The sequence below is a fragment of the Coregonus clupeaformis genome, chromosome 17 (genome assembly GCF_020615455.1).
Source record: "Coregonus clupeaformis isolate EN_2021a chromosome 17, ASM2061545v1, whole genome shotgun sequence".
NCBI classification, from domain to species: domain Eukaryota; kingdom Metazoa; phylum Chordata; class Actinopteri; order Salmoniformes; family Salmonidae; genus Coregonus; species Coregonus clupeaformis.
In genome coordinates, this window is record NC_059208.1 from 71,722,085 (window position 1) to 71,747,684 (window position 25,600).

Sequence of the window (25,600 nt, forward strand, 5' to 3'; positions counted from 1 at the left end):
CCTTTGTGATTTATGTGACAGTCTGCTATTTACTTAATATGGTCACATGTAATGACCCAATATATACTTTTTTATCCCACCTCCAATCCCCCTCATTTATGACTATTTATTTTCTTATTTACAATAATGTCCAAATAATTACTTTTTGGTGTCTTTGGGATTTATTGATGCACTACTGTACATTATTTGGTATAATTGTGTTGAATCGTTGAGATATCTGATCATAACTATTTAATTATAACATTTCAACAGGTAAATTACATCTGTGTATTTACCTTGTGATTCTTTGGTTTCTATACTGTATAACTGGTGCTGTGGTATGATGCTTTTTCTTGTGTATAGGCCAGACCTGATTGACTTTGACAAGCTGAAAAAGTCCAATGCCCACCACAACCTGCAGAATGCCTTCAACCTGGCTGAGCAGCATCTGGGGCTTACCAAGCTCCTGGACCCAGAGGGTGAGTTCTGGACTATGCTCTTCAATGTAGTAGAGGAGTGCATATGGAAAATAGCTAAATCTGGTGTAACGCATCATTTCTCAGTGTACTGTGACTTATGTTTTTGTTGTCCAAATAAACGTAATAAAATTGTAATAATTCTTAACTGGAATGCATAAAGTACTGTAGGTGCCAGAGTCTGGTCTAGGGATAGTGCTGCAGACTCCAGACTACCTATACCCCCTGGCGATGGGGATTTGAGCCCTGTCTGCCACTTTCCACTTTCTATCAGCGTATCACCTGCTTAACCTTCCCACTGCCCTGTCATACAAAATAATGAAATACGAAAGGAGATCTCCGTTTAAGAATTTTTTTTAAAGTTCCAAATCATCGTCGCTGTGACTTACAAATTGTATTAACCAATCAGAAATGTAATTTTTGCTTCACAGATATCAGTGTTGACCATCCCGATGAGAAGTCCGTCATCACATACGTGGTGACATACTACCACTACTTCTCCAAAATGAAGGCGCTGAAAGTGGAGGGGAAACGCATTGGGAAGGTGACTCAGCGTTTATTCTCAATGTATTATCTCAAATTCAATGTTTGTTTGTGGGGCTGTTGTCAACAAGTTGCCTCAGTTGTTCGGGGCAGAGTAAGAGCTTTTCATATTTGGATTCAAATAGTATTAAAAACAACAACTTTCAAGCTGTACTTGATTGAGCTTTTCTGGCGTCATGAAACCAATGGAATAGTACCAAAAGTGCAAACTCAGTCAATCTGGCACTTCAGGAAGGCCCCACTAAACACTCTTAATTGTTTGAAAGAAAACAAATACTATATGAACCCAGGTCTGGACATTTCTGGCCAGAGCTTGACATGTGTGTCCTCTTTGTTCCGCAAGGTACTGGACAATGCCATTGAGACAGAGAAGATGATTGAGAAGTACGAGTCTCTGGCCTCAGACCTGCTGGAGTGGATCGAGCAGACCATCATCATCCTCAACAATCGCAAGTTTGCCAACTCTTTAAACGGGGTGCAGCAGCAACTTCAAGCCTTCAACACATACCGCACGGTCGAGAAACCCCCTAAGTGAGTGCCCCCCCGCCAGCACCCAATCCCAAATCAACCCCTATACCCCAATGCACCCCCTATGCATCTATGGAGATCTGACAAGATGGGCAATCTTCAGCTTTAAGACCATCTTAAGAATATTTGTAAATGTCTGTAATATTTACTCAAGGTATAACATTGTCCAGTTATCTTGCCATTCCCTGACCCCTTTTTTGGTTAATGTTCCTGTGACATTCCCTGAACATCACAAATTCTTTGTTCCAAATATCTAAACCAATATGTTAATGAAAAATTCATTTCACTACCTAAAACAAAAATGTAAAGTCCTTATGTTAAATGAATGGCACAATACCTAACATTCTGGGTGCACGCCTCTCTCCTGCTTGTAGTGGAATTTCCTTCAAAATGTTTCGTTCTGCTATGTCCATGAATTGAAGCGATAATGTATGCATGTTTAGTATGTAACGATGCAGAAATAAGACATGACTGTTGCATTCCAAAAATGCATTGAAATAAGTGCAACCCTGAGAACTTCAGGTGATGCGATGTGTTTAGACAATAGCTTTTTTTACACTGTCAAAATATCACTCCCCCAAAACCATTTATCTTTTTATCGATCAGGTTTACTGAGAAGGGCAACCTGGAGGTACTTCTGTTTACCATCCAGAGCAAGATGAGGGCCAACAATCAGAAAGTCTACATGCCCAGGGAGGGCAAACTCATCTCTGACATTAACAAGGTGATGCCTGTAGTCTCTGACGAACGCTTTAGGGTGAAGTTTCCCTAGGTACAGATGAAGGATCGGTTTCCCTTCCCTCAATCCTAATCTTTACCATTAGTGGCAAAAATGCTAAACTGACTCAAGATCAGGGTCTAGGGACAAAGTTACCCTACTCCTTGACCAATGTTTTGTCTTAATGGAACATCAGGTTGTTCACTATCTCTCTCTCCTGTTTGTCTGTGTCATGGTGTTTGGTAGTCTTTCTTTGGTGTGTGGTAGTATTATTAATAGTAAGTATGAGTTTTACTATGGTATAATTATTACAATAGGAGTAATTCAGCCAACTCATACATTTTGCATCCGGACATAAAACTGTGAGATTATGAAAGAGTTGAATCCACCATTGGCATATTGTGTATGTGTAAGGGACAAGACAGACTGGTGGCAAATGGTGGCAATTCAACATGTAAAATAGTCTAGAAATAGTCTAGAAATGAACAGAAAAATGACGTCCGACGTTCATGTTGGTCTGTCTTGTCCTGATGATATACCTGACTCAATAATGTGTGGTAGACCTGGGAGAGACTGGAGAAAGCGGAGCATGAGCGGGAGCTGGCTCTGAGGACGGAGCTGATTCGACAGGAGAAACTGGAGCAGCTGGCTCGCCGCTTTGACCGCAAGGCTGCCATGAGGGAGACCTGGCTGAGTGAGAACCAGCGCCTCGTCTCACAGGTAAAAACAAATGCTTGCGCACAAACACACATGCATATGTATGCACATACTCACACAAACACTCAAAGTAGCCATGAGGGACAACTGGCTAAGCGAAATCCAACGGCTTGTCGCACAGCCATTGACACACACACACACGCGCACACACACACACATGCACACAAATAATAATTATAAAAAGCAATTGTGACATTTTACCTCCTATTTACACAAAATACAGTACTTTACCACATCGTTGTCAATACAAATGTCTCAGCCTTTGTTTTCTCACAGTTTTGCACCACTTTCAATGGAATGCAAGCTTCACATTCACTGGTATGGCAGCATCTCTGTAGCACATTAAGATGAAGTGCTGCAGATGTAAACGGTGCATTTCATTTGCTTTCCTACTTTTGTCAAACTGAATTCAGGGCCAATCTGCAGTTGAAACAATAACAAAGTGGACACCCCGCCTCTGTTTTGGTAATAACCTGAGGGATGGGCTATAGACAGAGCTATGGATGCAAGGCTTGACCATTCATGATATCACAAATTATCGTTTTAACCATGTTTTGAGGCTATACAGTGTTTGTTTACATTTACAATGTTTACAAACATTGGAGCAAAACAATCTTATATTTTGGGTTCTGATGGGGTGTGACAGTTGAAATAATCTCACGAGGCATTGATAAATTATATTCTTTAAGAATCAATGGGTATATATCATTAATGTATAAATCCAAAAATGGATGTAGCAACAGCTGCTTGCCCCTTTAAAGGAAACATAGTATTTTATGTCATTGTCAAATTGTAAAGACGATAACATTACAGAAATAAAGAGTATGTCTTCCATGTATGCCTGTATGTTGCCAACCATACAGTATATCCTAACAGTATTGTATTGTATTTTAATCTATTCCTTTCCTATCACATCTCGCAGGACAACTTTGGTTTCGACCTCCCGGCGGTGGACGCAGCCACCAAGAAGCATGAGGCCATCGAGACGGATATTACAGCGTACGAGGAGCGTGTGCAGGCCGTGGTGTCCGTCGCCAAGGAGCTGGAGGCAGAGAAGTACCACGACATGAAACGCATCGCAGCGCGCAAGGACAACGTGATCCGGCTGTGGGAGTACCTGCTGGAGCTTCTGAAGGCGAGGCGCCAGCGCCTGGAGATGAACCTGGGTCTGCAGAGGGTCTTCCAGGAGATGCTTTACATCATGGACTGGATGGATGAAATGAAGGTAATATAGGGAGAGGTGACCCTTCTGAAAATGTACGTTTAAAACCGTGTTGGAAAGACAAAATGTATAATTCACATTTTATTTTGATTGTAACAGAAATGTAATTGTTCAAAATGCATTCTACCCCATCTACCCTGCTTTCACTAACACCTGAACACATTTAAAATGTATTGGAAATAAATCATTTCAAGTAATTTCACATGTTAGAATTGCAAACGGAATGTATTTATCTTGTGTGAAATTTCCGGTAGGGGGTGTCGTATCAGTCTGTGTTACCTTGTCAGAGAATGTTACCCTAATGAACCGTCCCTCTTCTAAATTATAATTTTAAGCAGTATCAATGGTGAAACTAACTGGACTATGTCAGTCCAATGCAGAATAATTCCAAATCGGCACACCTGAACCTCGGCCCTAGGCACTCGTGTAGATACAAGAGGATTGGGTTGGCACTATGTCATCTTGCCTATCTGATTGGCTGGGTGGAATTATAATATAATATGCCACTTAGCAGACGCTTTTATCCAAAGCGACTTACAGTCATGCGTGCATACATTTTTGTGTATGGGTGGTCCCGGGGATCGAACCCACTACCCTGGCGTTACAAGTGCCGTGCTCTACCAGCTGAGCTACAGAGGACATATTGCCTCCACCTATCGAATCCTCTTAGGTTTACAGGAGTTGCTAGGGAGTTGGTGGTAGAGGTTGATTTGGAATTGATTTAATCTAAATTACAAAAGTTTCAAAAAGTTTCCTCTCCTCACCTTGAAATAAATACTCATATTGCGTTTCAAAGTGCACGAAAGTAAACGATTCATATCGGCAACTGACAAATTTAGGCCAGTGTAATTGAAGGTGCCTGTATGTTGCTCCCACACATGCCTCTATGTCTCTGCCACACAGATGATGCTGCTGTCCCAGGACTATGGGAAGCATCTGCTCGGAGTGGAGGATCTCCTGCAGAAACACGCCCTGGTGGAGGCCGACATCGGCATCCAGGCCGACCGAGTCAAAGCTGTCAACAACAATGCTCAGAAGTTCGCCATCGACGGCGACGGTGAGAATGTCCCAAACATTCTGGCTGCTATTATTCTAATTGTGAATCATATTGTTTTCACTTGTGTTTGTATTAATAACTAACGATGATAATACATGTCAACACACAATTTTACGGTTCAGTTGTATAGCATAGCGTTTTGCAAGATATTTCAAGATCTATACAAGCAAATGGAAAAATAAACATGAAAGGAATCGTAGTCAATGGAATTAAATCATCACATGTAAGTCAATCCAGTACAATGTAAATCTGTGGGTGCTGCTAGATGCTAACTGGGCCTCTGTTCTGTCTCTCTCCTCTACAGTTTACAAGCCCTGTGACCCTCAGGTAATACGCGACCGCGTGGCCCACATGGAGTTCTGCTACCAGGAGCTGACCCAGCTGGCTGCCGAGCGCCGCGCCCGCCTGGAGGAGTCTCGCCGCCTCTGGAAGTTCTTCTGGGAGATGGCCGAGGAGGAGGGCTGGATCCGTGAGAAGGAGCAGATCCTGTCGTCGGACGAGAGCGGCAAGGACCTGACGGCCGCTGTGCGCCTGCTGAGCCAGCACCGCGCCCTGGAGGACGAGATGAGCGGCCGTGCCGGTCACCTGCAGCACACCATCGCCGAGGGCCAGGCCATGACCGATGGCGGCCACTTCGGCGCCGCCAAGATCCGCGAACGCATCGCCGATCTGCGGGCGCAGTGGGCAGCGTTGGAGGAGCTGGCGGCCGTGCGGAAGGGCCATCTGGAGGAGGCGTGCGCCCTGCACCAGTTCCAGGCAGACGCAGATGACGCTGACGCCTGGACCCTGGACGCCCTGCGCATCGTATCCAGCGGCGAGGTGGGCCATGACGAGTTCTCCACACAGGCCCTGGTGCGCAAGCACAAGGACGCCGCTGCCGAGGTGGCCAGCTATCGGCCGGTGATCGACGCGCTCCATGAGCAGGCGGCCGCCTTGCCTGAGGAGCAGGCCCAGTCGGAAGAGGTCAAGGGCCGCCTGGCAGGCATAGAGGAGCGCTACAAGGAGGTGGCCGAGCTGACCCGGTTGAGAAAGCAGGCGCTGCAGGACGCCCTGGCCCTCTACAAGATGTTCAGCGAGGCGGACGCCTGCGAGGTGTGGATCGATGAGAAGGAGCAGTGGCTCAACAGCATGGAGATCCCAGAGAAGCTAGAAGACCTAGAGGTCATTCAGCACAGGTGAGAGAAGCAATACATATATAAATGCATGCTGAAGCCATAGTCGACCCCTAGCCCCTACCCCTTCAGGCCTGATTTAGCTTAGTGTGCCCCTCAAGTATTTGACATATGTATTTCATCATAGATTTGACCTAGGTTTTGTTTACAAACAATGGAGTAAAACAACTTTAATAATAACCATACTTATGGTTATTGTGACGAGTACTGAGGATACGAAGAGGCAGGACGCAGACACAGGAATCAACAATGTAAAGGTTTACTTAGCACTGAGCAAGTTAACAACAAAGAGCGAGTACACGACAAGACACTAACAATCACACACAACACAACACTGAACAGTCCAGGGCTATATAAGGGTGGTGATGAGATGATGAGGTGCAGGTGCGCTGGAGGTGATTAGGGTGCTTTGGGTTTCCATTCCGGTGTTGCCGAGGTGGTGCGCTCAGACCGGTGGCTCAGTAGACCGGCGAATCCGAGCGCCAGAGGGGAGCAACGGGAGGAGACGTGACAGTTATGATGGGGTTAGGGTTAGATAGTTATACTATGCACATGAGGCATTTATAGGTTATATTATTCATAAATAAATAGGTATATAGTTTAAATGACAGAAAATATTGCAGATTGTTTCTTGGGTGATGAGTCTGATGTCATCAAGGAATGTCTAACTTCTTCTATGAGGTTATTACATGAAACTCCCGAGATACAGTGTTTCTCAATCACGTGCAAGCAGTTGTGCAGAAGACACAGAACTCTGGCCATTTGCAAAAAAGTAAGGGCCCGATTCCGACCCGAGTTAAGCGTGCGTAAATGGAATGCACTTTTCTCTCAATGCGTATTCTAACCTTGAACTTAAGCATGAGAATAGCGTGCTATTCACCTGCTATTTGTTTTGGCGAATAAATGAAAGTGTGGCGGAGGTGTGTCTACAGATACACTGTATTCTGACCTTGACTTAATTTCCTAATAATTCCACCACCTTTACGCGCGAGGAAACCATGAATAAGGTCTAGCAAACCTACCGGTTCCAAGTGGAAAAGGCATCTACTTGATGTTTTTCCTATAGAAGTAATACCATTTTCCATGCACTGTAATTTACAACTTGATAAGCGCTATTGATAACAGCTAAGTAAATGAGTAATCCGTTTGGATAAGGTATTTGTATATATAAATGACACTTGCTTTAGATATATTTTACCTCATAATCGCTGGAGACAAATGTGAAACCAGTCATATGGAAGCAAACTGAAGCATATCCACATATCAACTTTCCCACAGTAAAGTTTATGAAATGCTGTGCCATTACACAGTATTTAAATTGTACAGCCTTTTAACTTGTACGGATGGGCACTTTCAAATGTCTTAATTATAGGCCACCCCGACTTTCTCTGTTTCAAATTTCTATCATGTTAAATATTAGCCACTATCAGTATCGAATGTCAGTAGGCCTAATAACAACACATATTCAACTGCCAATTTACTCTTAGTTCCCTTCAGTTGGTATAGCCTACATTATCAGCCGTAACAGTTTGAACTTGACGCATGGCGCAATACTTGGCTGTGTCATCACACAGTTCCATGGTTAGTGCAGGCAATAGACGAGGGTATAGCCTACTATTGTACACTATTCTCCTTATTATAATTCTATGTAGACTAATCTTCCAACATTACCATGGTAAAAGAACTGAATGTGGCAATTTTCAGAATCAAACCACCGTTTTCTTTCTTTCGTGCGTAAAGGCTCTCCAAACTAGTTTTTTTTTATTATTCATCAATACTTCCCTAACCCTAAATAATCTACAAGATCAGAGTAGTTTTTAATCTACCAATTGGTGCTGAAACGGAGACGAATATACATATATTTAGATGGCTTTCTTTCATTGATCCCTAATATTCTGAACCCGTTCTCGCAATTTACAAAACTCTTTCCATGACATAGACTGACCAGGTGAATCCAGGTGAACGCTTTGATACCTTATTGATGTCACTTGTTAAATCCACTTCAGTCAATGTAGATGAAGGGGAGGAGACAGGTTAAAGAAGGATTTGTAAGCCTTGAGACAATTGAGACATGGATTGTGTATGTGTGCCATTCAGAGGGTGAATGGGCAAGACAAAAGATTGAAGTGACTTTGAACAGTAGTGCCAGGTAGTAGGTGCCAGGTGCACTGGTTTGAGTGTGTCATGAACTTCAACGCTGCTAGGTTTTTCACGCTCAACAGTTTCCCATGTGTATCAAGAATGGTCCACCACCCAAAGGACATCCAGCCAACTTGACACAACTGTGGGAAGCATTGGAGTCAACATGGGCCAGCATCCCTGTGGAACGCTTTCAACACCTTGTAGAGTCCGTGCCCCGACGAATTGAGCCTGTTCTGAGGGCAAAAGAAGGTGCAACGCAATATTAGGAAGGTGTTCCTAATGTTTTGTAGATTCAATGTATTCTATCGAGTCTGTCGACAAAGGTGCACCGTATTTAAAGGGATGCTTAAGATAAATGTACTGAAAACCCTATTGAATTCAATTTATTAAGCGCATGTAAGGGAACCACGCCTGCGAAGCCTGTTACTCACCTTTGTAAGCTAAGTCTAAATACCAACTATTGAGAAGTTAGTAGGAAAGACGTGCATAAGAAAGGTGTAATTTCCTAAGTCGGAATCAGGCCCTAAATGCATTTAAAACTAAAATGTAGTTTACTTCTCATAACATCAAATGGATTCATCAAAACTATAAAATACCATCAAAACTGCAAATACAGTAATCGAAAGACTGCCTGCAAAAATATTTTCACAACCATACATGCCTCTTGAGTCAAGCTGACACAACAGGAAGTTAGTCTGTTTAAAAAAATGTGCAGTCACTAAATCATGACGATCAAAATTGGAAATACAATCTATCAAAAGGTGAAAAGTTATGGAAAATGACTCTCCTTTTATGTGTATTTCACCAAACAATTTCATAAACATCAAATATTGTTCCTGATCAAAATAAAATATCCACCTCGTGTGCAGGATTCATTCATCTGTATCATCATGATCCAATTCCATGTATTTAATACGTAGGCTGGTCTGATTATAGGTTTGTAGCCTTTCCATCACCAAGCAGAAAAACAATCCCCAACAGAAAAAAGGAAAGGTGAATACACTGGAGGAACTGCTGATATGAATGGATAGGCTTTAATTTACACCAAAGGATCACTCTGTAATGTAAGATTACAATCAGGGCCAGATTACCGAATGAGCATGCAGGACACGTGCCCTGGGGCCCCCGACCTCTGCTATATTTCACGTGAATTTACACTGATAGAGCCATTTACAATTTTGTGCACTAGTATTTACTGATTGCTGGAAACAGTGAACACATTTGCACAATTTTGTCTTATGTGAGCAAAACACTTTACAGTGAATTTTGTATTCATTGATGACAATTGTATTTCAAGTTTAGGAAAAAGGGGGTCTAAGATGTGCAATCCAAGTAGAAAGGAAATAAAATGATCAGAAGTTATGCAAATGTATTTGAGCATTTGATCACTGATGTTCCGCTATAGGTACGTTTGACCACAGTTCCAAAAAATAGTTTTACGCGATTGAGAAAAACTATAAATATACAAATGATAAACGAGTTATAATGCATCAGCTCCTCCCACTGGGCGTTAGGTGCCTTATTTGTTAGGTGCCTTTCTCGAAACTGAAGGTCACCTTACATAGAAAATTATGAAATAGATATTTTAAACAGACAGAACAAGACAGATAATAAAAAGATTACAGAGGTACAAGGAACAAAGCGCAGGAAGGACTTAGGAGGTTAAACACCAAACAGGGGAATACGTCTGAGGTGCATTCATCAGGGTACAACATTGTGGAACGTTCAGATAAAAATATGGTATGTAGAACAAACATGCCTCTCTGGCATGTAGATTAAGGAATCATTTGCCTGAACGTGGCCCAGACATCAACGTGCGCATGCTATCTTAAAATGTGTGTTGAAGGGAAAATAGTTTGTTTGCAGTTTAACTTGATTGGTCATGACATGGCATGCTCTCTCTTTCCCAGGTTCGAGAGCCTAGAGCCTGAGATGAACAACCAGGCGTCACGCGTCGCTGTCGTGAACCAGATCGCCAGGCAGCTGATGCATAATGGACACCCCGGTGAGAAGGACATCAAAGCCCAGCAAGATAAGCTCAACAACAGGCAAGTTGAGCCATTCACAGCCAGACGTCACACTAAGTCCTATCATACAGATGCCGTAGCTTAATTTGATCATCCTGTTGTTGCAGGAAATGCAAACGTATAGTGTATTCAAGGTTTAACAAGGCTTCTAGGGGGCCTCCCAAGTAGCACAGCGGTCTAAGGCACTGCATTGCAGTGCTGAGGCTCCACTACAGCCTCGGGTTCGATCCCAGGCTGTGTCACAGCCGGCCGTGACTGGGAGCCCCATGGAGCGGTGCACAATTGGCCCAGCGTCGTTAGGGGAGGGTTTGGCAGGTGGGATTTCCTTGGCTCATCGCGCTCTAGTGACTCCTTGTGGCGGGCTGGGCGTCTGCAAGCTAACTTCGGTCGTCAGTTGGACAGTGTTTCCTCCGACACATTGGCGGCTGGCATCCAGGTTAAGTGAGCAGTGTGTCAAGAAGCAGGTCATGTTTCAGAGGATGCGTGGCTCTCGACCTTCACATCTCCCGAGTCTGTTGGGGAGTTGCAGTGATGAGACGATCGTAACTACCAATTGGATATCACGAAAAAAGTAGTTAAATTTTTTTTTATAAATACAACAAGGCTTCTAAAGTTTGTAACTTCCACAAAAAAAAATCTGACTTAATTTGCCCTAATTAAAAATATATCAACCCCTTCTGCTGTTGCTGTAGGATAATTTTCCTCCTGTAGAAAACTGGCTCAAATTAAGATCCTACATCTGTAGCTGATATGTCCCTTAGTGCTGCGCGGGTCAGCTGTTTGTTCACTCTCACCCAGCCGCAATTGCTAATAACCCATCTGCAACCGACCGACTATATGTGATAAAGTGAAAATCTGAGTCCCGCACCCGACCCTAACCCACTAATATAGAAAATGTTGATATGTTTCTACTTATCATTTCCAACATTTTGGTAGGCTATTTGTTAGTCAACATGTCTAGAATTAGATACAGACAGCTTCTCTTTTGTCATTATATGTTGCCCTAGAAGGCTAAATAAACCCCTGCTCACCAGAATAATGTCATAAATTGATAGAATGAATGCTTCAATGTAGTTGACATCAGTGAAGTTTTCTCAGTGATCTCTGCTTCTTTCTCGGCGCAAAGACGTTTAGGGACCGGGGAGCAAATGCAATAACTATTTTTTTTAAACGGGAAAGATTTTCTGTGCAAAATGTTGAAATGATGTCAGTTTGACCGGATGTAAAGAAATAAAAAGCTGTGAAAACGACCCAACATGTTTCTGATAAGATTTCAATTTGGCTTGGATGCATATTTCATGTGGTTGAAATACTATCAGCTTTTATGATGCTGATAAAGATAGCACCTCTACAGACTGTATTTAACTGCGCATTCTCTCAAGATGCTAAAAGAAAGAAATCATATCTCTCCACTATTGTTCTCGAGTAAACATTTTGCCTACATTTGGTGTATAATTTGACTGCAAGAAATGGTTAATTCTGCAGGAGTTATTAAGGCTATGTGAGAGGTTATAGACCTACAGTTTCCATTTAACCCATCTGAACAGTAGGCTACAGTTCCCTTGACATGCCATAGGCCTATTTGAGGTCTCTGTCTTGTGAATGTCGAATTTGTATAACGCCTCACAATCATCACACATAACACTGCTATCATCCTCTTTTGCCAGAAAATTAATGTTTGGAAAGATTAGGTGAAGTGGTAAAAGAGGATGATAGCAGTGTTATGTGTGATGATTGTGAGGCGTTCTACAAATTTGACAGCATATTTTCTCTTATTGAATTAAACTCTGACATTGGCCTTTTTGCGTCCGTGGATCAACGTTAACTTTTTCTGCCCGTTCCCAAAAGCATTTGGCGATTGCCGTGTAGGCTATTTGGCGCGCGTAGAGTTAGACCCTAAGCTTAGGCTTACACTCTAATGCCAAATAGCCTAAAATAATGAAAGAATAACCTCAATGTAGCCTATAGATATAAATTGCACAAGAATTATAAATGTATGAATTTTCTTTTAAATCTCTATTCGCCACCCACCTGCCCTTCATCCACACAATATTTCATGACCCTAAACCTGCCCGCCCCACGGATATAACCACGAGTCAACCCGCGCATCACTAATGTCCCTGGTATTCACAACATTTACGGTTGAAGATGGCACTTTCAGGTTCTGATTGAATGCCATTCAATATGATTGGCAACTACCTGATGACAAATGAAGAAACCAAAAGATGATTAGGTCATTACAATGTAGTTACTTTGCTCATGGTGAGTTTCTAATACCTATTGACTGAAATGGTGCTATTGTGTGTTGGATATCACTGTATCCTTTGAATTGGGAATTGAGCTGAATTGGTTATCATCAAATTAATTTGCCAATGGTTCAGTCAATTTGAGCCTTGGTCTGGCAACAACAGGGTTATGGTGGGTTTGATTCCCGCATGGGCCACATATATTGAAATATGTGTGACTGTCTGTCAACTGGATAAAAGTGTCTGCTAAATGACCATATTTGTATTTATTAATTTGTTCCCCAGATGGAGCCAGTTCCGGGATCTGGCGGACCAGAAGAAAGAGTCTCTAATCTCGGCACTGGGCGTGCAGAACTACCACCTGGACTGCAACGAGACCAAGTCGTGGATCCGCGAGAAGACGAAGGTCATCGAGTCCACCCAGGAGCTAGGCAACGACCTGACGGGTGTCATGGCACTGCAGCGTAAACTCACTGGCATGGAGCGTGACCTGGCTGCCATCGAGGACAAGCTGGGCGACCTGCGCAGCGAGGCCGAGCGGCTGGCCGGCGAGCACCCGGACCAGGCCAAGGCCATCACGGGCCGCCTGGCTGAGATTACCGCCGTGTGGGAGGAGATGAAGGCCACGCTGCGTAACCGCGAGGAGTCCCTTGGCGAGGCCAGCAAGCTGCAGCAGTTCCTGCGCGAGCTGGATGACTTCCAGTCGTGGCTGTCGCGCACACAGACAGCCATTGCCTCGGAGGAGACGCCCAACACGCTGGCCGAGGCCGAGAAGCTGCTAGCGCAGCACGAGGGCATCAAGAACGAGATCCGCAACTACGAGGAAGACTACCAGAAGATGCGCGACATGGGCGAGATGGTGACCCAGGGCCAGACGGATGCCCAGTACATGTTCCTGAGGCAGCGGCTACAGGCCCTGGACACGGGCTGGAACGAGCTGCACAAGATGTGGGAGAACCGGCAGAACCTGCTATCACAGTCCCACGCCTACCAGCTGTTCCTCAGGGACACCAAGCAGGCCGAGGCCTTCCTCAACAACCAGGTACGTTGATTGGTCGATACCCCTTAAACCAGGGTACTTGATTGGTCGTTTCAATTTCCAAAGATCTTAGCCTAGGAATCCAAAGTGAATGGTTCCGTTTCACTATTATTTCATTTCACTGATTCAGTCTCATTAAAAAATATTTAACAGTTTATTTTAAAGACCTCTTTTAGCTGGTATTACCTAATTTTACTAGGCAGGGATGTGGTAACAATGTGTTGTTTTCCGTGCCCACCTAGAATCAACTCCCTCTACCCAGGACATACTGCTGTGCAAATCAAATGCACATATTAAAGTACATTTCAGAAAGTGTCCAATGTGCTTTAGATTGAAATCCAGCAGGGTTGGGTTCTATATTCTGTTTCAATTCAGTCAATTCAAGATTTTCAGTTTACTCCCTGACTGATTTGAAATGGAATTGACCCCAACCTGGATATCCAGTCTCAGTCACAGGATTTTCTAATAATCCCACTGACTCTCTCTTTCTATAACCCTACTCTTAGGAGTACATGCTGGCCCATACAGAGATGCCCACTACGCTTGAGGGGGCTGAAGGAGCCATCAAGAAGCAGGAGGACTTCATGACCACCATGGACGCCAACGAAGATAAGATAAACGGCGTGGTGGAGGCTGGTAGGCGGCTGGCGAGCGACGGCAACATCAACGCTGACCGCATACAGGAGAGAGCGACGTCTATTGATGACAGGTTAGAAGCCTCTTCTACTATATAGTAACAAATGACACTGGTGGATAGGTCGTCATTTTCGCAGTTACTCTGCTGCACAGATCAGATCTCACAACACCTGTTGGAGTATTTAATGCCCCAGGAAGCACATTAATATGATAAAGCAATCTCCTGGAAATACCTAGTCAGTTGCACAACTGAATGCATTCAACCAACATTTATTTTACCCAACCACTCTGAATCAGAGAGGTGCGGGGGGCTGCCTTAATCGACGTCATCGGCGCCCAGGCAGCAGTTGTTGTTGGGGGTTAACTGCCTTGATCAAGGGCAAAGCAGCAGATTTTTCCACCTTGGGGATTCAAACCAGCAACCTTTCGGTTACTGGCCCAACGCACTTAACCACTAGGCTACCTGCATAGCTTGACTGTGAAAAAAGACTACCCGGAATAACACCAATGGTTAGATATGTGACCACCCACTTATTAGGTTTACAACTACCACAAATGCCAGTACAACACTTGATATTGATCTTTGCATTTACTTGGTAATACATATTGTGATATAAAAAAATCTGTAGGAAAATCTCCAGAAATGGCACAGACCCAGTTGCAACACTTTGCCATAACCAGCAAGTGGCTTTTATTACTATTTACTGTATGGTACACACAACTGGTAGCTTGTTTGTGGTAGTCACAATTAACAAGGGATCTATTATCCATTATCAAATCTGTTTACCCAACATTTGCACAGGCATAAGAAGAACCGCGAGGCTGCTGTGGAGCTACTGATGAGGCTGAAGGATAACCGGGACCTTCAGAAGTTCCTACAGGATTGCCAAGAGGTCTGCTGCCCAACATGTCTTTCTTGGACCCAGATTAAGCCTACTCCTGGACTAAAAAGCACTTTCAATAGAGATTCTATTTTTTTTGTCCAGGAATATGCTTAATCTGGATGTGGGAAACCGTCCCTAAGAGTTTAACATTGGTATCAGTCCTGATACTATGAAAATAGGAATACTTACTCTTACTGTTTTACATTTAATACATTTTGTGGCAATGTATGCATAGTGACAGACTGCTTTCAAAGTCTAAGGCAGTCAAAACCAATGACCTACCTACCTTGTGTGTGTGTGCAGCTGTCCCTGTGGATCAACGAGAAGATGCTCACGGCCCAGGACATGTCGTACGACGAGGCCAGGAACCTCCACAGCAAATGGCTCAAGCATCAGGCCTTCATGGCCGAGCTGCAGTCCAACAAGGAGTGGCTGGACAAGATTGAGAAGGTTAGCAAACCAAAATAAGATTCACACTGTCTTGATGATTTTGCATTGTGTACTAAATGAATGAAGTTAATAAGCGCTTCCGATAAAATGAAATGAACATGCTCAGTTATCTACACTTTTAAGTATTCCTAAGTGTATGTTGTCATAAAAATTACATTATTTTAAGACAATAAAATACATATTTCATAAGGCCTTCTTTTGAGGGCCTAGTTTTACCCTAATACAGTGTCCTGAAACTCATAGTTTACAGGCCACATCAGGCCTGCAAGCCACATTATGCTGGCTTGCAAAGTGATGTGTAATTCCTATTGGAATCCAGCCAGAGTGGGGATATCCAACATTTAGAATTTGTATTCACCCGCAACCTGCATTCAGAATCACTTCCAGGGTTGGGAAGACTAAGGTATGGGACTACCTTAAACACCTAAACTGGAACAACAATTTCAGTAACGGTTACAATAAGTCCAGGTAACAGATTTGAATAGTTTAGAAAAATGTATGTTATTTATATTTGAGTAGCATACGATTAATTAATCAATCAATGTACATGCAAAAACATAGATATTGAAACAAACAATTTAAAAAATCTACCTGCAATAGTGCATGCTGGGAAATATGATAATGATGAGCGTGTTTTTTTTCCAACTCTGGTTATTAACACCAACTGTGGGGTTCTTTTACACCACTGAATGTTAATTTAACTCTTTAAAGTGTCAACACTATAAATGTTACACTATAAATTAACACTAGTTAACACTAGCCAATTTGCTGTGTGCTATGAAAGGGACACATCCGCAGGCTTTCATACATTTCAAGAACCTTTTAGAATTCTGAAGAACCGTAGGTTTTTTTATCGGGCAAGAATTCTCCAAGGAACCTTAAGATCTGAGGACAATCAGAGAGGGGGCTTATTATTGTGGCCCAGGTTTGTTGTCAATTTTTGCTCGATCTTGCATGCTTTCTCAAACAGCTGTAACTGTATATGCATTCGTAATTCTTGAGTTGGGCTCTGGGATGTAACAACCGTTGAGCATCTGATCTTATGGTTGATTCTGGAGGAAAGGGGTTGAGTGTGTTAGAGTATGTGCGTGTGTGTTTAACCCACATCTGTTGCAAGGGGGTAAGGATGTTAGGGAGAATATAGGATGAACCACAATAATTGTTTGCTAAAATAATAATTGCTTGTCAAAAATGTAATGTAATACAATGGCAATCCGGGTTATAGGTTAAAATCCTACGCATGAACTGCCGACATTATTATGCATATTAATTGATAATGATGGAAAATAAGATATGCAAGATATTTGAATAGATACAGTGAGGGGAAAAAAGTATTTGATCCCCTGCTGATTTTGTACGTTTGCCCACTGACAAAGAAATGATCAGTCTATAATTTTAATGGTAGGTTTATTTGAACAGTGAGAGACAGAATAACAACAACAAAATCCAGAAAAACGCATGTCAAAAATGTTATAAATGTATTTGCATTTTAATGAGGGAAATAAGTATTTGACCCCTCTGCAAAACATGACTTAGTACTTGGTGGAAAAACCCTTGTTGGCAATCACAGAGGTCAGACGTTTCTTGTAGTTGGCCACCAGGTTTGCACAAATCTCAGGAGGGATTTTGTCCCACTCCTCTTTGCAGATCTTCTCCAAGTCATTAAGGTTTCGAGCCTGACGTTTGGCAACTCGAACCTTCAACTCCCTCCACATATTTTATATGGGATTAAGGTCTGGAGACTGTCTAGGCCACTCCAGGACCTTAATGTGCTTCTTCTTGAGCCACTCCTTTGTTGCCTTGGCCGTGTGCTTTGGGTCATTGTCATGCTGGAATACCCATCCACGACCCATTTTCCCTGGCTGAGGGAAGGAGGTTCTCACTCAATATTTGACGGTACATGGCCCCGTCCATCGTCCCTTTGATGCAGTGAAGTTGTCCTGTCCCCTTAGCAGAAAAACACCCCCAAAGCAAAATGTTTCCACCTCCATGTTTGACGGTGAGGATGGTGTTCTTGGGGTCATAGGCAGCATTCCTCCTCCTCCAAACACGGCGAGTTGAGTTGATGCCAAAGAGCTCCATTTTGGTCTCATCTGACCACAACACTTTCACCCAGTTCTCCTCTGAATCATTCAGATGTTCATTGGCAAACTTCAGACGGGCATGATATGTGCTTTCTTGAGCAGGGGGGACCTTGCGGGCGCTGCAGGATTTCAGTCCTTCACGGCGTAGTGTGTTACCAATTGTTTTCTTGGTGACTATGGTCCCAGCTGCCTTGAGATCATTGACAACATCCTCCCATGTAGTTCTGGGCTGATTCCTCACCGTTCTCATGATCATTGCAACTCCACGAGGTGAGATCTTGCATGGAGCCCCAGGCCGAGGGAGATTGACAGTTCTTTTGTGTTTCTTCCATTTGCGAATAATCGCACCAACTGTTGTCACCTCCTCACCAAGCTGCTTGGCGATGGTCTTGTAGCCCATTCCAGCCTTGTGTAGGTCTACAATCTTGTCCCTGACATCCTTGGAGAGCTCTTTGGTCTTGGCCATGGTGGAGAGTTTGGAATCTGATTGATTGATTGCTTCCGTGGACGTCTTTTATACAGGTAACAAGCTGAGATTAGGAGCACTCCCTTTAAGAGTGTGCTCCTAATCTCAGCTCGTTACCTGTATAAAAGACACCTGGGAGCCAGAAATCTTTCTGATTGAGAGGGGGTCAAATACTTATTTCCCTCATTAAAATACAAAACAATTTTTAACATTTTTGACATGCGTTTTTCTGGATTTTTGTATTGTTATTCTGTCTCTCACTGTTCAAATAAACCTACCATTAAAATTATAGATTGATAATTTCTTTGTCAGTGGGCAAACGTACAAAATCAGCAGGGGGTCAAATACTTTCTTCCCTCACTGTATATATTTTTAAATAGCTATATATATTGAGGTGAGAGCATTGGAAATGCTCAGGAGTAAAAACAAACAAAATAGAATTATTGTAAAATTGACTGTGTCCATAAAATGTATATAGTATGTATAAGCTGGAAGTAGAGGCCTAAGCATTGTTGTTCACTAGTTTACTCCAATTAGGGGGGGAAAAGATCTGAGGAAGAACCATTTAAGAACTTTTATTTTTTTCAGTGTAGGCAGAGAACATAATAATAAACGATCTCAATTTCCTTTAGCTTTTCCTTTTAGCATTACTTTATGTAAAATATTCAACTCACTTTTAGCTATAATCAGTACTGTACACTCACCGGCCAGTTTATTAGGTACACCACCCCGTTCAGTGAGTCATGTGGCCGTGGATTGCTATATAAAGCAGGCAGACAGGCATCAAGGCATTCAGTTACTGTTCGATTGAATGTTAGAATGGGGAAAAAAAAGTGACCTAAGCGACTTTGAACGTGGTATGATTGTCGGTGCCAGTCGCGCCAAATCCAGTATCTCAGAAACGGCCGCCCTCCTGGGCTTTTCACGCACGACAGTGTCTAGGGTTTACCAAGAGTGGTGCGACAAACAAAAAACATCCAGTCAGCGGCAGTCCTGTGGGCGAAAATAGCTTGTTGATGAGAGAGGTCGAAGGAGAATGGCAAGAATCGTGCAAGCTAACAGGCAGGGCACAAACAGACAACAGCGGTGAGCAGAACGGCATTTCGGAATGCACAACTCGTCTATCCTTGTCACGGATGGGCTATTTCAGCAGACGACCACACCGGGTTCCAAACACTGGACAAATGAGGAGTGGAAAAACATTGCCTGGGTCTTGACAGCGAGTTCAATTTACTTGAAAGGCATGCACGGTCCCCAGACCTCAACCCAATAGAGCATCTTTGGGATGAGACGGAGCGGGCTGTTCGCAGCATGAATGTACCGCCATCCAATCTGCCGCAACTGCGTGATGCCATCGCGCCAGCATGGACCAACTTCCCTGTGGAACGTTTCTGACACCTTGTAGAATTCCCTGAAGAATTCAGGCTGTTCTGGAGGCAAAGGGTCCGACCCGGTACTAGATGAGTGTACCTAATAAACTTCCTGTTGAGTGTATGTACCCACTATAATTACCCAACTGATTATAACTATCCTATACTCACTAACTGCCCTATGATACCCTCTTCAAAGCACATGGGGTGACCCCACCATAACTAACCGACTGTACTGTATTTTCTCTCTGTATATTTTGTTATTGTAGCCAAGTGAAATTCCTGGTACATTCTGATTCTGATTCTTTCCTCGCCAGGATGGGATGCAGCTGGTGTCGGAGAAGCCTGAGACAGAGTCGGTGGTTAAGGAGAAGCTCTCAGCCCTCCAGAAGATGTGGGAAGAGTTGGAGTCCACCACCCAGGCCAAGGCCCAGGGCCTGTTTGACGCCAACAAGGCCGAGCTGTTCACACAAAGCTGTGCCGACCTGGACAAGTGGCTGGGTGGCCTGGAGGGCCAGATTCAATCGGACGACTACGGCAAAGACCTGACCAGCGTCAACATCCTGCTCAAGAAGCAGCAGGTATTGTACATGGTGGAGCATGCGTCGTTGTAACTGAATTTATAAATAATGTTGGCATTAATAAAATAATAATGCAAAATTATAATAATAATGATTTAAATAAGTTGGCTTCAATTGGTTTTAAACAACAAAAAAATGATGGCATCAATTGGTCTCATCTGAAAATCTTGGTTAAGAAGCCATGGATGTTGACTTAGTGGCCGGGGCCCTGCCTGGAACATCATCTAGGGGAAACACTGTGTTAAAAATGTTCTCCTCCCTCTCCCCGGTGGCCCCTAGATATTGGAGAACCAGGTGGAGGTCCGTCAGAGGGAGGTGGTGGAGCTGCAGAGCCAGGCACTGGTCCTCAGCCAGGAAGGGAAGGACACGGAGGAGGTGGACGGCCAGAGACAGATGGTGGAGCACAAGTTCAAAGAGCTACTGGACCCACTGAGGAAGAGAAAGAACTTCCTGGTGGCCTCCCGCGAGATCCACCAGTTCAACCGGGACGTGGAGGACGAGATTGTGAGTTGATAGTTGATTGAGCTGCCTCCTGGGGGCGTACTGTGTGTTTGTGTGTGTGTTTGTGTGTGTGTGTGTTTTTGGTTTTCTGATAGTAAAACAAGGAAAATTCGAACAAGTGGGGACATTTCAGTTTTCAGGGGAAATGGAAAGAGAGCCTGTGACGCGACTTCCGGTTTGGGACGTTAATAAGGCGACACTCCGTCTTAACTCCTCCTCCAAATGTACTGGATTGGTTGAACAGTGCAGAAGAGAACCTCCCCAGACAGTTTGTTTCCTTCTCGTCAAGATCAGTATGTAGGGGATCTAGTTTCAGGCGTTTCTTTTACGCCTGCTACGTTAGGGTTAGGGTTAGGTTAGGGGTTAGGGAAAATACGATTTTGAATGGGAATCAATTGTTTAGTCCCCACAAGAATAGTAAAACAAACCTGTGTGTGTGCTTTATTTGTTCTGGTACTTTCATTCAATGCACTTAATAATCTATTTGGCTTGTCCATTTTAGCTTTGGGTCGAAGAGAGGATGCCAATTGCAACCTCCACAGATCATGGTCACAACCTGCAGACCGTTCAACTGCTTATCAAGAAAAACCAGGTATGTGTATTTTTGTCATCGGTTGAACATGTCACTTTACAAGGAAGTCACACTTAGGCCCAAATTAAGCACCATTATATTTTTGTGAATACGTTTATGCACCTATTTATAAGCAAAATTAGCGTTGTTAGTGTCAGTGTTAAAGTCACATCTCGATTGGTGTTCAGCATTTACCCACTTTTTTATCACTACATCACTGATAAGGTGTCCGTATAGTGCCTGCATAGGTCTGTTATCCTATTGCTACCAAGTCATTTAAACAAATATATTGAATGGTATCATACCTAGCAAAGAGTTTCACTCTCTTATTGAGTTTTAATTGAGATATGGGAAACGACAGATTGGTGTCCTCTCCAGCGGGTGTACACTACAGAAATAGGGCTCCTGCCCTTTGAGCCGTTCAGGCAAGGCTTACTTACTTACTAATTACAGTACTTACTTGAAGTGCATCTACTGTATTGTACTCTATTGGTATTGTGTATCTAGTATTTTAATGTATTGCTGACATTACAAAATGAATTTCCATGGAAATGGGCAATAAAAGTATTGTATGCCCTTCTCAGACCTTGCAGAAGGAGATCCAGGGACACCAGCCCCGGTTTGACGACATTTTCGAGCGGAGCGAGAGCCTGCTGATGGAGGACAGCCTTGCCGTGGAGGCCATCCGCCAGCGCCTGGCCGACCTGCAACAGCTGTGGGGCCTGATGATTGAGGAGACAGAGAAGCGTCACGCCCGACTGGAGGAGGCCCACAATGCCCAGAAGTACTACTTTGATGCCGCCGAGGCTGAGGCCTGGATGAGCGAGCAGGAGTTGTACATGATGTCTGAGGAGAAGGCCAAGGTACTAGGGTGTTGTTATTGCGTGCGTGCGCTGTACTGATAATATTGCTTCTAACATGGAATTCCCAAAAGTGCTAAAAACAGGTGTCTTTCCCTCTTAGGATGAGCAGAGCTCCGTAGCCATGCTGAAGAAGCACCAGATTGTGGAGCAGTCGGTGGAGGACTACGCTGAGACAGTCCATCAGCTCTCCAAGACCAGCAGAGGCCTGACAGCTGCAGGACATCCAGAGAGGTCAGTGAGAGAGCCCAGAGTGAAGCCAGAGAAATAGAATGTCACTTAATATAGCCGCCCGTCAAGGAACGTTGACCTGAATAGGAATGTCCGATCTAGTAATAGTATTTCTATGAGTGAAGCATTCATTAGACCGGAGTGTGGTGTGTATGCATATTTTTGTTTCAGCTTAACCATAACAGACCTGATTTCACTAACGAAAGCCTTGATTGCAGACCATGACTAGTTTATTAGTTTGATCAGGGGTGTCAGTATTGGGATGGAACAAGAACATGTTTTTTAGCAACAACAAAAAAAAGATTACTCTTGTTAACCCCATCCACTGATCATTGAACTCTTGATTTCTGTTTGTGTGGGCAGTGAGAGGATTGGCATGCGTCAGTCTCAGGTGGACAAGCTCTATGCTGGCATGAAGGACCTGTCTGAGGAGAGGCGGGGCAAACTGGACGAGAGGTTCCGCCTGTTCCAGCTCAACCACGAGGTTGACGACTTGGAGCAGTGGATTGCCGAGCGGGAGGTGGTGGCCGGATCTCATGAGCTGGGACAGGACTACGAGCATGTCACTGTAAGCTACGTCACCTGACAAACCCCACCCTCTCACTCCTGGTGCTGTCAGGTGGGAAAAACATAGGCCGCATTCCAGGCCATCTGCAAAGCAGCCACGTTGCACAAATTGACCAATAATTGAATGCCACATCATCTACATTGCAGTTGGGCATCATATCTCAATATCCTATTGATACGGTTGACATGTTTAACACTTATCCAGGTGTTGTGAGCTTTGGTGTGTGACTGCTTTGCAAATGGTCTGTAACGCGGCCATAGACTGATTTCAGTACTGTCCATTTGATACCACCATTACCTTTTAGTAGGCAAGACAGGGCAGTACAGTGTATAATTGTGTTAAAGGTCCTCATTCTCCTCCTCTCCATCCATCTATCCATCCACAGATGCTCCAGGAGCGCTTCCGGGAGTTTGCCCGCGACACAGGCAACATCGGCCAGGAGCGTGTGGATGCCGTCAACCGTCTGGCCGACGAGCTGATTAATGCGGGCCACGCAGATGCCGCCACGGTGGCCGAGTGGAAGGACGGCCTCAACGAGGCCTGGGCTGACCTGCTGGAGCTCATCGACACGCGTACGCAGATCCTGGCCGCCTCTTACGAGCTACACAAGTTCTACCACGATGCCAAGGAGATCCTGGGCCGCATCCTGGACAAACACAAGAAGCTTCCAGAGGAGGTGGGACGTGACCAGAACACGGTGGAGACACTGCAGCGGATGCACACCACCTTTGAGCATGACATCCAGGCCCTGGGAACACAGGTAGATACTGTACATAGCTAATATATCCCTGTAGCTCACTGCACCAGATCACTGCACTGCTGAATACTCCAAAAATGAAATCTCATGTTATTATTAGTAGTGGGCACCAATATTGATAATTCACTATGATATTGATATTGATAATCTACACTAATCTACACTATTATGTAAAAGAGGACACATGACTGCAGACACAAAACCCTCTCACAGGCTCTCAATTTAGCATACTTAACTGCCTGCTGATGGGTCACCAACTGGCTTCCCATTGTATTCAAACTGACCCCCAGATGGCAATCCTAATGGGCAATCAGCAAGCCGTTGTCTGAGCTTCACAGAGCCATGGAAATGAACAGAAAATGAAACAATCACACAGTTCAAATGTTATTCATTAAACCGATATGATTTAAACCAATATCAATATAGATTTTCAATATCGGTGCACATCACTAGTAATTATTAACCTGTTAATTACACATAGCCTGTAATTTAATGTAAATACCAGGCAGCGGAAGGTAGCGTAATTGTAGAATAAAACGCATTAAAGCGACTTGTGCTCGGACCTTCAGGTGAGGCAGCTGCAGGAGGATGCCGTCCGCCTCCAGTCGGCCTACGCCGGCGACAAGGCAGACGACATCCAGCGGAGGGAGAGCGAGGTGCTGGAGGCCTGGAATACCCTGCTGGAGGCCTGCAATGGCCGTAGGGTCCACCTCCTGGACACGGGCGACAAATTCCGCTTCTTCAGCATGGTGCGCGACCTCATGCTGTGGATGGAGGACGTCATCCGTCTCATCGAAGCCCAGGAGAATCCAAGGTAAATTAGTCTTGTACTTTGCTAGGTTGGGTTCAATTCCATTTCAATTCAGTCAATTCAGGAGGTAAACTGAAATTCCTATTCCAATCGGAGGTTTGTATACTGATATCCTGATCTGTGTGTGTGTGTGTGTGTGTGTGTGTGTACGTGCGTGTGTGTTCTCCTTTCTCTGCACAGGGATGTGTCCTCGGTGGAGTTGTTGATGAACAACCACCAGGGCATCAAGGCTGAGATCGACGCCCGCAACGACAGCTTCACCGCCTGCATCGAGTTGGGCAAGTCTCTGCTAGCCAGAAAGCACTATGCATCAGAGGAGGTAAGTTCCATAGCCAAACCAATGCTATGCTACTGCAGGGCAGCCCATGAGCCATTTGCGGACCACTGCTCTTTCTCAATTGAAAAATGTCCTCGTCTCCTTTCTTTCTTTGCACTGGTCTGAATGAACTGACCAGGTGAAAGCCAGCCTAATGATGAGGTTCCACCATATTGTTTTGCCAGTACTTAAATGGTCCCTTTGGGGAAATTAATTTGACAGCCCTATGTTACTGGGTCGTTCTACCAATTTGGTGCCTTTTGAGATGTGTAACTTGGTGAAAATAAACTTTGGATTTCACGTAATTTTAACATTCTGTCATAAAGAGCACATGTTCCACTTAATAAAAAACATGTTTTTGCATCTCAAGAGGTTTAATGAAAAAACTACTATAGTAAGTGCCTATTAAGTGCCAAATAAAGTAACAGTGTTGACCAGAACAGAGTTGACTATTTCATCTTAAATTAGCCATAAATCCCCTTGTGACAGGGGAAATGGAAGCTTGTTATATGCAACAGGGAGGTGCAATTGAATGCAGGTTTCACAAAAAAATATTTAACAAAAAATATTTAACAGGATTGACGTGTTATGCTCGACCCACTCAGTTTTCCACCACAAAACACCAGAAAATGGCCAAAAAGAGTAGAA

At 44.0% G+C, this 25,600-nt stretch overlaps 1 protein-coding gene across 3 annotated transcripts in view; it reads left to right on the top strand.

Moving 5' to 3' along the window:
* Positions 1 to 25,600, top strand: part of LOC121572333 (spectrin beta chain, non-erythrocytic 1-like) — a 136,691-nt gene that overhangs the window by 91,393 nt on the left and 19,698 nt on the right. For all 3 annotated transcript variants that reach the window (XM_045226504.1, XM_045226502.1, XM_045226503.1), the window contains 22 exons: positions 343 to 458; positions 887 to 999; positions 1,342 to 1,529; positions 2,133 to 2,250; positions 2,806 to 2,964; positions 3,884 to 4,186; positions 5,087 to 5,240; positions 5,545 to 6,415; positions 10,465 to 10,602; positions 13,113 to 13,869; positions 14,373 to 14,575; positions 15,305 to 15,395; positions 15,690 to 15,836; positions 20,074 to 20,337; positions 20,617 to 20,841; positions 21,341 to 21,430; positions 21,994 to 22,272; positions 22,373 to 22,503; positions 22,864 to 23,068; positions 23,454 to 23,828; positions 24,395 to 24,639; positions 24,817 to 24,955. In XM_045226504.1, coding sequence (XP_045082439.1) covers positions 343 to 458; positions 887 to 999; positions 1,342 to 1,529; positions 2,133 to 2,250; positions 2,806 to 2,964; positions 3,884 to 4,186; positions 5,087 to 5,240; positions 5,545 to 6,415; positions 10,465 to 10,602; positions 13,113 to 13,869; positions 14,373 to 14,575; positions 15,305 to 15,395; positions 15,690 to 15,836; positions 20,074 to 20,337; positions 20,617 to 20,841; positions 21,341 to 21,430; positions 21,994 to 22,272; positions 22,373 to 22,503; positions 22,864 to 23,068; positions 23,454 to 23,828; positions 24,395 to 24,639; positions 24,817 to 24,955 — 5,311 coding nt within the window. The remainder of the gene's footprint in view (positions 1 to 342; positions 459 to 886; positions 1,000 to 1,341; positions 1,530 to 2,132; positions 2,251 to 2,805; positions 2,965 to 3,883; positions 4,187 to 5,086; positions 5,241 to 5,544; positions 6,416 to 10,464; positions 10,603 to 13,112; positions 13,870 to 14,372; positions 14,576 to 15,304; positions 15,396 to 15,689; positions 15,837 to 20,073; positions 20,338 to 20,616; positions 20,842 to 21,340; positions 21,431 to 21,993; positions 22,273 to 22,372; positions 22,504 to 22,863; positions 23,069 to 23,453; positions 23,829 to 24,394; positions 24,640 to 24,816; positions 24,956 to 25,600) is intronic.